Source organism: Branchiostoma floridae, chromosome 10 (assembly GCF_000003815.2).
Source record: "Branchiostoma floridae strain S238N-H82 chromosome 10, Bfl_VNyyK, whole genome shotgun sequence".
Classification (NCBI taxonomy): Eukaryota; Metazoa; Chordata; class Leptocardii; order Amphioxiformes; family Branchiostomatidae; genus Branchiostoma; species Branchiostoma floridae.
The window spans coordinates 3,150,264-3,162,204 of NC_049988.1; the positions used below are offsets into that span (position 1 = coordinate 3,150,264).

Consider the following 11,941-nt stretch of genomic DNA (forward strand, 5'->3'; position numbering starts at 1 on the left):
TCATTTGGCTAAACAGAATCTTTTATAAAGATAAGAGATTTCAGAACTCACTTGTTCTTTGCCCTTTTTGAAATAAATTATCCATTCGTTTTACGTTTTCAACGTTAATTTATTTAATTCAAATTCATATAGTATCAATTGAAATTGCACACATGTATGATTGTCCTTACGACCATTCTGAAATATACATAATAGCCTCTTGTCTTTCCTTTATGCGATTAACGGTATTTTCCATTGTGAAATCATTTAGGAAACATCTCAACTGTCTGGCACTGTAGACGCCTTGAAACGCAACATGGATGACATATCCGACACTTTGGACGACCTGAAACGCAACATGGATGACATGTCCGACCTGAAACGGAATTTGGATATCGAGAGAAACCGATCTGCAGCCTTAGAGGCATGTCTTCGGGGGCCAAGTGAGACTTTACTTATTGAGATCAACTAGAGTCCATTCGAAGACACCATGCGGATGTTTGTTGCCATTGTTTAGAATTGATTTTAAAGTTTTATAATTATATGTCTAGGACATTTGATACTTCAGAAATATTCTTAACACTGTTTCAACTTTATAAATATTTCCCTGGTCCCGTAAAACTTTGGAAATATTCATGGTGTGGAATTGGATACTTCTAATGGTTTCTAAATAATGATAACAGCATTCTAACATTATTTACCATTTTCTACCGTTTTTTGTAAATGGTTCGGTGGGCTGGGAAGATAGCAATTCACACATCCTTGCAAAGTATGGTTGGGTGCCATGCAACAATGGCCCACCACAAAGGACCCACCAGTGCCCAGCAGTGAAATCTAAAAATATACTGATGCAACAATAGGGCTTACTTTTATGGGGGCAATAAACTAATTTTACCATTTGGCAAGGTTTACCATTTTTTGTAAATATTTGTAAATGTGAAATAATCACAGAGAGGTTTCACAATTATTCTAAATAAAGATATTTTTGTACAGTTACTTTCAAAATGTTTCTAAAATATTCAAAGAAATTCAAATAAATGAGTATTTTCTTAGTCAATTTTTTGAAAATAATTCAATTATTGTGGCTCATTTTATCTTTTATTCAAAATAAATCAGACTAATTATAAATATCGCCTAAAAACCCTCATGGTGTCTTGGAATGGACTCTAGTCGATTAACCAGCTTCTTTTATCCATTATAACTAACCCTTGTAAGTGGCAATATATTTAAAACTACGCTTATGTATCCAATACGCTACTGTTATACTTCAGTCCAATTTTATTTTGACAATTGGGATTCGGTTTTATTTTCGGCGTTCTGTTGTGACGACCGATATCCCAGGTGCGGGGTCACTGAACTCTAGTTCAGGTCGGTCGTCTTGGACCTACCTCTTAATCAAATTATATCTGCAGCCAATCAGTAAAGAGGAAAGTTTTTTTTTTTCGTTTTGCTCTGTCTTTGTTTTGTCTTCAAGTGGAACATAAGACTTAGTCTCATAGTCCACCAGTTTTTGCTTATGATAAGGCCTCGCTTGTGATTTCATTATATGGATGACATCCACACTCGCATTAATTTCTAGCTGTTTCCAATGTTAACAAATAAAAGTTTTTTTCCAGATTCGGACGTTTTTTTAAATCAAAAACAACAACAACAATAGTACATTTGTCAGGTACTTAGACTAGTGTTTGTACAGTCGAGTACTATTGCACATGGCACAAAAATTAAAGTTTGTAGCCTTTCACCTTTGTTTTAAACTGTGTGTGTGTTTATATTGTCGGACCTTTGTAGTCAGCAAAACCCAAGATTCCCTTGATGGATTACGATGATATCTAGTATGTATGTGGGTAGGTGTTGGGAAGGCGAAGTTCAAGGTCAATTTTGGGCTCCCTTGTATGTAACCTTAGCACTGCAGGAGAACTTCCACTTTTGATAAAAATCTTTTGACCTGGACGTGCTATATATGGTGTTGATTTTTTGGTGACAGCTTGTGATGTAGGAAAGAAACTACGTTTGTTTCCGGTCACCTAGCAGCTTGCTCTGGAACTGCACGGTCGTTTTTGTCAAAATCGTTCATGGAGCATAACGGAACATTGGACTGACGGATTTCCTTTGGCAGAGATTTACATAATAAAGTTCAAATTACGCAAATTAGGCTTAATTTGCATATCTAACGTTGATGTACATATGTTTTGCATCATCGGCATATTTTAAGGAGATATGAGGTCTTATAATAACATGTTATTATTGTAATCGATCATCATTTTCCAATACCCACAGTATCGGCTGGAGACGTTCGACTGGTTGGTGGATCTGGTGACCACGAGGGAAGGGTAGACATTTTCCACGACGGGCAATGGGGGACGGTTTGTGACGATGACTGGGACCTAACCGACGCTCATGTGGTGTGCCGTCAGCTCGGGTACGGTAGCGCCCGTGAGAGTCGACCAAAAGCAGCATTTGGACGAGGATCAGGTTCGATCTGGATGGACGACGTGATCTGCAGGGGAAATGAAAAACGTCTGAAGGACTGTGGCCACAGTGGATGGGGCAGGGAAAACTGCAACCACAGTGAGGATGCTGGTGTTGTCTGCAATCGTAAGTAGAAACATTGCTGCTAGCTAGCTTTTGTTACTCTTTAATCTGTTTTTTACCCAAGACAATATCGTATGCGCAAAAAGAAATAGTTTTGATGGTAAAAATACGTATAATGATCTCATATTCGTCCCGTATGTAAAGGTCCCTTTATATTTTAGTTTTTTTCCGAAACGAGATTTTTTGTGCTATTATTGCAGCAATGTTGACGTATTTATATTCTTTAAGAGAACACCACTTACCCTGTCAGGCCGTTTAGGTGTTTTATGCAAATGTACCATTTAAAAAAAATGACTTCCACTGATACATGTAAAGTCGAAAGCTTTTTTTTAGATTCTACATATCATCATCATTTTTTCTTTACAAAGAGACCAACAATTGACGTTATTTTAACTTCATTCATTTTTTCTCAGGACACAGGTGTTAAGTGGTTACTGGGTGAGCACTCATCAGTACTGCACGACAATTCTGCGTCAAAAGGTGATGCAACTCGTCAAACCACTGATAATACCAACTCAAGAACTGGAGTGAAGCCGACGGGCCAAATAGCAAGTTGTTTTCTCGATGTTATTAAACCTTGTTGAGTAGAGAATCTAAGTGTATGACAATTCATTAGTAGATTGCACTATTTTGCTCACTTTAAAGCCTTTTTTTGGGTGAAAGATCATGAATACCTTTCTGTTCCCAATACAAAATGTCTTATACCTAGAATGAGATTCTTGTTCTAAGATTGTGGTATAGTACCAGGAATATCTTTCTGTCATCAAGAGTAAATCCATTACCAACACAATGAGATTCTTGTACTAAGAGTGAGGTTCTTGCACCAGGAATATCTTTCCATACCCAAGACTAAAATTATTATACCTAGACTAGTGTGTATTCTTCTACTTAGATTTAGTATACCAAGCATATATTTCTGTTGTCAAGATTGAATTTTTGACACCTAGAATGATTTTCTTGTACCAAGATCGAGCTTATTTTACCATATATATCTTTCTATCCTGAAGACTGCATTTCTTGTATCAGAAATAATGGTATTGCACAAAGATGTAGAGGTTATTGTACCTGGAATACCATTGTGTCCTCAAGACTGAATTTCTTAAGCCTGCGATGATATTCCTGTGTGTAGATTAAGGCTCTTGCAATATGAAGTCCTTTTTGGTACAGTCAAGTAACAAAGACACATATTCTTGTGACTTCAGAAACATCACCAAGAAAACAAGAATAATCTTTCGTAAACTTTCTGTATAAGGAAATCTTAGTAACTTAGGAATTTTATGCCAATTAACTTGTTTTAGAATTGCTTAGGAATTTAGAAATTTTATGCCAGTTATAACCTGTTTTAGAATTTCTTGATTTTATTGGTCAAGTATTTGGTCAAGAATTAAAGAAGCAAATTTTTGCATTGTTGTAACTGTACTAATTAAAGAAAGCAATAACCACATTTCTCAGACTTTCTACATAAAGATAGCAAGAAGACTTGAAAACATTGTTGCAATCAAATGTTGAGGACAAAATGATGCATTGTAGGGAAAAATAGAGTAGATTCTGCAAAATTTAAGGGCTTCATTTGACCACACAAAAGAGAATATTCTGTAAAGACTAAAACATAAATTTTTACTTAATTCTTTCAGAACATCCTCGTCCATGAGCAATATGCAAGAAATAATTTTTCACTTGAAAATAAGTTAAAGTTAAACCCTTCCCGCGCCAAGGGCAGTGCCCATTTCTGGCGCATAGGGCGGTGCCCATCTCTGTTTCGTTAGCCCTGGGCCACACACAACGCAATCACTACAGCAGGGGGCTAGTCCACTGGTAGTGGTGTGTGTTCAACTTCCATACTCTTTCCCGAATGCTGAGTGCTAAGCAGAGAAAGCAGCATGTACCATTTTTATAGTCTTTGGTATGACTCGGCCGGGATCGAACTCACGACCTTCCGAATGCAAGGCGAACACTCTACCCACTAGGCCATTGCACCGGCTACACTTGAAAATAAGACAAGAAAAAAACTCTACGTGCAAAAATCAACATGCAAAGGTTTTACTTGCAGAAGGTTTCTTAGTTTCCTTTATACCAAAAAACATTCCATAAGAAAAGAATTGTAGCTTGTTCAATTGATACATTTTCAGGTTTATATTCCTGTTGTCTATGTTATTCAACAACGACGATGACTATGATGGACTCTAATTGCAACCATGCATTTAGCCAATGTTGAAGCCAATAAAGAGTTTGTGTATGTACTACTCTGTCATCACTGTGTGAAATGAAATATCACATTCAGGCCTCCATTCTGAAACTTTTGAAATGATTTTGTATCGTAACCATAACTGTAACTTGTATCAATATACAAAAGAATCGTAATTTTACCCTCCAACTATCTATAAGAATAGAAATCCTAATAGGACATCATCAGATGTGATAACCAAATTTGAATAATTTTCTATGGGACCAAAGTACATGAATCAAATATTTGTGCCAAGTGTGAATTAGACTACAAACATAATCATGGAGTTAAACAATATCAGAATATGCTTCTCACAGGCATCTAGAAATCGATTATTGGCGGTGATATAGCTTAACTGGAAATTATATATTTCACAATTATAAACGTTTCACAAGTGGTCATCAGAATAGCATCCTCAATGATGCACTGGTATGCAAATGATGGACTGATTTGCATAACCTATGACTAGGAGTGTTCATTTTTCACAACGGTCACACTTCACACGATATGGTGTAAATTTTGTGAAGTTAACAGCACTCTGTCCATCTTCAATGACAAGCCAATCGTTTGCTGCAATGGCCGTTGACAATTTCATGGTATTAATCAAAGAGAAATTTTACACTTGGACAACTCTTCTTTTTACCCTCTTCTTTGCGGGCTGCATCAAGAGTTCGAGGTCGGACAGGAAGTCTTCCCGGAGCTGTCGGAACAGCGCCTCCTGGCGGAGCCAGCAGACAGTGAACATCAGTGCGAGACCAAAGATGGTCTCTCCGAGGACGGTGATTGATGGGCCAAACTTGTTGATGACGTCGACTGTAGCGGAGTTCTTGGCGTCCATGCCGATCAACTTTCCACGGAAGCCTGGCAGGTCGTCAAGCCAAACGAGTGGCCAGATCAGGACCAAAAGCGCGAGACAAACTGTGGTGATGATCATAGCTGCGCGTTGTTTCTCCTTTGGCCCTTCCTCTCTTCGTCGCTCAATCCTGTATGAAATAGGCCAATAAATAGTTTGGCTGTATGATTTTGAGGTTTCACTGAACGTTTTTCAGAAATATGGATAATGAGTAAATGACATAAAGTGAGGACAGATATTTTGACAGTCCCCAATCGAAGATTGATAAATAATGATAGAGTGATAATGCCATGACTTGTTGTTGCTTGGACCAAATCCATCTCTATCATCGGTTGACATGGGTCAGTGGATGCTTTCAAGATGGCTGACACATGACGTCATAGGTCAGCATGGCGGCGTGCATTGGCCTATGGGTAAAACGGAATATTTTTTTTGCTTGTCATTATGCTGCAGTCTGCAGCTGCAAGGAGCAACAGAGAATATGTGACAGGTAAACTTCAAAGTACCTTTCTCGGAGGTGATCGAGCCTCTCAGCCATGTCGTGGGCATATGTCTGGCGGCCTGTCAGTTCCTCGGTTCCTGACGAGGAACTTTCCAGGATGTTGGGAGTCCTGCGGTCAATGGGGACGCCATGTTCCTCTTCATACCTTAGGTTCCATAAAAGCAAACGAAATTTTAATTGTAGGAAAGAGGTTTATCTCAAGTACTTCGATGGGAAAATTTCAGTTTCAATTTTACGGCTGTTTCACTGTTTGTGACTCTTTTATACCTGAACAAAACTATTAGATACAAAAATTCAGCATAACGTTTTGAAGTTTTTGGCGACGGTCAAGGGTGGAGGCCATAATTTTGATCCCTTTGAAAATAGTTGATGGACATGTCTTCTTCAGAGATAATATTAGTAATACGTTGAAACTATGTCTTTAACTTAGTAGTTTACACATATGGAACTAATAAACTATTGCCATTTGGCAAATTTCCCACCTCCTTCCGTTTATGTTGATATTTTCTCAGCATTTTGCAACCCCCTTACCTACGGATCTTCTCCACCAAGTCAGTCCTCTTAATAGAGTAGAAAAGGATACCAAGACGACTCAGGTTGTCTTCGTTGATCTTGTCCGTCTTGATCAGCCATTCTATGAAGTCACGGTTGTTCTTCATCCTCTCAGACGTGCCTGCCGGAACTTTGCTCAGTCGCTTCATTCGGTCAACCTCGTCGGGGTTTAGCCGGTTGGCTAGTTTCTCCAAGAAGCGTTGGTACTGGTCGATTTCTGGGCAGTCGCGGATCTTGTAAGTAGAGTTGTGACCGGTAGGTGTCGCTGTAGCACGGGTATCAGCGGGCAGCGGCGGCTGTTGAGAACCGAAGGCAACCTTTGGGCTTGAAGACTCGCCAAACAGGGATACTGACGAACTGTATCCAGATGATCCTGTTTATAGAAAGGAAATATGAAAAAAAAAATGATTTGGGCCCCCTTGTCAGCTTGCTATGGAACTGCAGGGACACAGGCCTGATACGTGTTCTATCAGTTATTTTTTGCAGTGCTGGATTCCCTTTTAGCAATTATCAATCTTCAGCCGTCGAGTGATATGACCCGCGGTAGGGAAGGTTCCTCAGTAATACCGAATGAACCATATTATATTTATATCTAAATCTAGTTCGCAAACCTTTTTGTTTGAAGTAACCAACGTACCTAAAAGACTTGGTGACCCCGACCAAGACCGTTCGTCAGTGTTTGTTGTCGTCGATAGAGGGCGCACCTGGCCGGGTATCTCGGCCATCCACGGCTGATGTATCCCCTGGTAAGACGGGTGCCTCCGCAAGGGGGCGCTAACGGACCGGGGAACAGCAGGCGGCACGGATGTTTAATTTCCCTGTTGCTGTGCCATAGTCTATACATGAGTAAAGGGAGAAAAATGATCTAGAATATTGTTACCTTGATTGTATTTCAACAAGACAAACATCACAACAGAATCACTCTGACAGAGAAGTTAGCTCAAGTTGTGGATTTTTCTGGTCTACCGTAAATTTGATGTTTGAAGGAAATACTGTACATGTGTGTCGAAATAAAACAGTTCAGCCCTCCCCCCCCCCCCCCAAACACCTGCTTACGTCAAGCCGTTACATCATATCGGACTTCGCACTTTGAACTTTACATGCATGTGCGCCAATGTTTTAACTTAAAGTCTATAAATAGATACGAGGTGTCAAGGTACTTCCCGCTGTTATGTCATTGTGCAAATATGGTTTGTTTTGGTCTTGCTCTTTCCCGACTCAACTAAATGTTATGAAACTCCTGATTGTTGTGTCTCGATCTTGACCAATATAAAATTACAAACAAGTATACAATAAAGTCCTACCGCAAGCCCTGGGGCGGAATCGTGTACGGCATTAATGATTAAATGTCGTGTACCTAAAGTTTACAGTTCGTGTTTTATATCTAGATTTTAAAGTGGTATGAATTGAAAAAATAACATTGTAATACTTTGAACCACGTCCTTCATTATTAAGTTTTTAAGCTGGAGATTCGGTAGAGGAACAAACACGACTTAACTAGTTTGACTTTCAACTTCGTAATTGTTTTTGCATAGGAAGAACCAAGTAGCAAGGAAGTACCTTAAAGTAGTAATAACATTTGTACATTAGTAGTACATGTAAGGTATAAGCGAGCGCAACAGGAGCGTAAGACAAGTGGGTTGCTTTTACCTTTCCTTTTTAACGTGCACAGCTCTCCAAGACTGACAAGGAAGTACTAAGCCGTAAAATAAGTAATACATGTAAGTTATAAGCTTAGCTTGCGCAACTGGAACGTACAGACAAGTGCATTGCTTTTACCTTTTCTTTTCACAGCTCTCGAAGATTGACTTGTCACAAAGGTGTCTAAGCAGATACACGGTTTAGGATGTCGCCCGGTAGCGATTTAGCGAGCCGGCTGACACAGTAAGGCTTCTGTGTTTAGGTCCAGTCACGAGATATGTGACCAGGGGTGTTCCCCGCACAGTGACGTCACACTGCCCATTCGCCGTCAAGGAGGCATGTCGGGAGATGCCAAGTCAGAACTGCTAGGGTTTGTACCAAAACAATCTACCTTTACGCCACACCAACACCACTGTTGTGTCAAAAATTAAGAATGAAGACGACACAAAGTCATGTACTTTAATTCTTATATTTGATGTAAGCATTGTGCTCACATTTATCGACATAGCAAATAATAAACTTCTCATTTACTAATGGGTAAATCAGAAATCTTCACCCAAACTAATGGCAAAGCGTGATGCCTTTTGGTAGCTGATAGTACGTATTGCATTTTGGCTAGAGTATTTAACCAAGCACACAAAGTCTTTCCTACCCTTCTCGATAAGTGTGTTGGGTTCTTTGACCTGTAATTTAGGTTTGGCAGATGTATACAAGACTTATACCTAAAGTTCTCGCATAGCCTTAGGTCCCAATTCCCAACCTGGGTTCTGGCCGGGTTGCTTTTTGAAATGAAAAAAAAATGATATAAAAGGTAACAAAAGACACAGAACGTGAAAAAAATATTAAAATAATTAATTAATGTATATTTCTTGAGAAGCACTTTTTTTAATGCTTTGATCCTGAAAACATCCCGGCCAGCGCCCGGTTTGGAAACGGGACCTGGGCCATTCACGGGGTTGTTGTTTATTAATTATAAGTGATTAGACACAACTTATAAATAAATCAATAAACCAAACCTACCAATTTTACACAAGTTAGAATATAACCAGATACATAGTAATGTATAAAATAGCCACATTCAGTGAAATCATAAAACCTGAACATATGTGGAAACATACATCAATTATTACAAAATAAATAAATCAGATGAAATCACATAAAACAAGGAATTGTTGTTGAATTTAAAATTAGGTCAACTAAAAGTTATACATGCCAACATGAAGTAAATAACGAGGGCAAATGTTAAGTAGACAAGGACGACAGAAAAGGTGGTCGGTCATTGATATGTTTATGTCTTATAGATGATAGTTTTGTGTATAGTGAATTATGTGTATCCGAACATTTGAGACAAAAAATTTGTCTTCAATTAACTCGGGACTAACCCTCTTTTTGCTAGGAATTTTGTTGAATCTCTTGAGTTCTATACTTAATTTCAGTCAATTGTGAGTTTTGTGATTGTCCAATGTTTGTCAAGGCTCTTATGCTTTCACTTGAATTGTGATATAACCAGCTTCTGCCACAATGCTAGCCTGATTAAAATCGCGCTCCTAGCGGCCGGCCCTACAATTGCTGCCCCCCTAGGGGAGGGGGTTATTAACCCCAGCCAGCAAGAGATTGTGTAAACACAGGCTACCACAATTCAAGCCTGCAAAGCTGGTGTGTAACGCCAAAGGGCGGTTCTCCCGATGCAGATATATACATATTGAAGTTCCTCAATATTGTTTGAAATATGTGTAAAATATGGGGCAATTGTATGCCTTTAGCAAAAAGAATAGCTTTTTTTGCATCAGACTTGTATCATTGTGAAGCCCCAAGGCCATGTTGATTTGATTATATGGATGACATCCTCTGGAGACCCCAAACTGATGCGGGCGTGCGAATAAAACAAAACTGCCTTCATCATGAAATCTAAGTGATTGTTAACGTTGAATAAATTACTGAACATACAGAATATCATGGTATTACCAAACAATAGATTATTAATTTTTGTACTTTAGCATCTTTGTTTTTTCCCATCTTTTTTTATCTTGACGTAGGCATTCTATCTTTTTTTACCTTGATGTTGGCTATCTATGACATTAGTAACGTTTTCTGATATTATTTTTGCAAGCTACAGCATCTTTTTCTTCATTTTTAAGCTGTTTTGTACAATGAACAGTATGGGTTAAATTTTTTTGGTAACAGTCGAAAATTGACGAGCGTAGATGTCATCCATACAATTAAGTCATCGTGGCCTAGTAGATGTAATCCACAGTGACTTATTTCTTTGCTGTTTACTCAAAGTCAAACTGCAGACCTGTTCCCTCTAGTCTCTCCCTGTACTTGGCATCATAGGCCTTGCTTTGAGACTCTGTAAATTGCTTCTTCCAGTCACCAATGACACCTACAGAAAAAGGTTTATACAAGGTGCATGACTCAAATTTTAAGGCACAATTATAAAGTATAAAGCTTCATATCAATGTACAACAAAACTCAAATCATTTCATAGCATGCCACTTGCCTACTTTGCTTACATGGGAAAAACCATGGTAAACTCTATGCAGGTCACAGCAACAGAAAAAGCCGCCTTTGACCCATGGGTAAATTACTGTTTGCAAGGTTAATAAAACAATCAATCAAACAAAATGAAATGTTTAGAATAAACGGGGATGCTTGCCAGAATATTTTACAGAGTAGCAATTAGAGAAGAATGCACATGCATAGAAAAAGGTGTGAAATGCAGCTGTAATGCTCAAGATTTTAATGATGATGTAGGATAGCATTGGTGCCAACTTCCATGGTAACTTCTCAGTTATTATAAACTATCAACCCAGCAAAGTCTGGCATGAATAGAGTATTGCAGTATTGGTGATGGCTTAAGGTAGCATTAGCCATAAAATATCTATATCAGTCCAGCATCAATGCAGCACCAATCCAGCATTACACACCACTTTTGCAAGGGCTGAGACAAGACTTACCTTTCCTGCCTATGATGCGTTGTATCTTGTTCCGCGAATCAGCCCAAGCAGTTGTCAGACTGGCGAAGGTACAGGACTCAGCGATACTTGCAGTGGTGACGTCATCCAAACTGATGCCCAAGAATTCCTTTGTCTTTGTGATGGCTTTTAGCAAGTCCTGCAAGTAGTAGACAAAATTAATTGTATTATACTCCGCTGGCTGAGACACAAACACAATATTCTTTTTTTCCCCACTTCCCGTTTTTCTTTGCTACAAAGTGGTCCTAAGGCCTACGTCACTGGGGTATATATGCATATGCACCTACAATGCGAAGCTGGTGTGTTACACCAAAGGTTACATAGATGCAGATACAGATACAGATACATACATCACATTTCCAAACCGGCTGGGTAGCTTCCGGAAAAGTATGACATAAAGGAAACAAAACCACACAAGATGTTAGACTGCCTTGCAGTCTTCGAACGGGGCTGTTTTTTATGGGGGGGGGGGGGTCGTTTGTTAGCGAGTTCCGCTATCACGGCAAACTCACTTTAACAGCAAACTCCCTTCCTTGGCAAACTCCTTTTCCCGGCACAAGAGAACCCAGCCAACGTTGAAACTCGCGAACCAACGCCCCCCCCCCCAAAAAACCAGCCCCGTT

General features: G+C 39.2%; 2 protein-coding genes across 2 annotated transcripts in view; both read right to left on the bottom strand.

The window, feature by feature from the left end:
* Nucleotides 1-4,595: 4,595 nt before the first annotated feature.
* Nucleotides 4,596-8,718, bottom strand: LOC118423885. Its single transcript, XM_035832199.1, has 5 exons — nt 8,482-8,718; nt 7,340-7,538; nt 6,682-7,075; nt 6,155-6,295; nt 4,596-5,778 (listed from the first exon to the last, which is right to left on the bottom strand). The coding sequence occupies exons 2-5, from the start codon at nt 7,425-7,427 to the stop codon at nt 5,412-5,414; spliced, it is 990 nt and encodes a 329-aa protein (XP_035688092.1). The 5' UTR covers nt 7,428-7,538; nt 8,482-8,718; the 3' UTR covers nt 4,596-5,411.
* A 1,375-nt stretch (nt 8,719-10,093) lies between these two features.
* The window catches only part of LOC118423897 (sulfotransferase 6B1-like), an 11,434-nt gene continuing 9,586 nt past the window's right edge, over nt 10,094-11,941 (bottom strand). Inside the window, exons 6-7 of the mRNA XM_035832213.1 lie at nt 11,301-11,457; nt 10,094-10,726 (exon numbers count right to left, since the gene is read on the bottom strand). Of these exons, the coding sequence (XP_035688106.1) occupies nt 10,617-10,726; nt 11,301-11,457 (267 nt within the window). The 3' untranslated portion in view covers nt 10,094-10,616. The remainder of the gene's footprint in view (nt 10,727-11,300; nt 11,458-11,941) is intronic.

What these genes read in the sequence shown, in the direction of transcription:
- LOC118423885 (XM_035832199.1), bottom strand. Translation starts at nt 7,427, where the DNA reads ATGGCCGAGATACCCGGCCAGGTGCGCCCTCTATCGACGACAACAAAC. An exon ending in TTGGTGGAGAAGATCCGTAG is followed by an intron (nt 6,296 to 6,681) that starts GTAAGGGGGTTG and finishes ATGGAACCTAAG; the next exon opens with GTATGAAGAGGAACATGGCG. An exon ending in CTCGATCACCTCCGAGAAAG is followed by an intron (nt 5,779 to 6,154) that starts GTACTTTGAAGT and finishes TATTTCATACAG; the next exon opens with GATTGAGCGACGAAGAGAGG.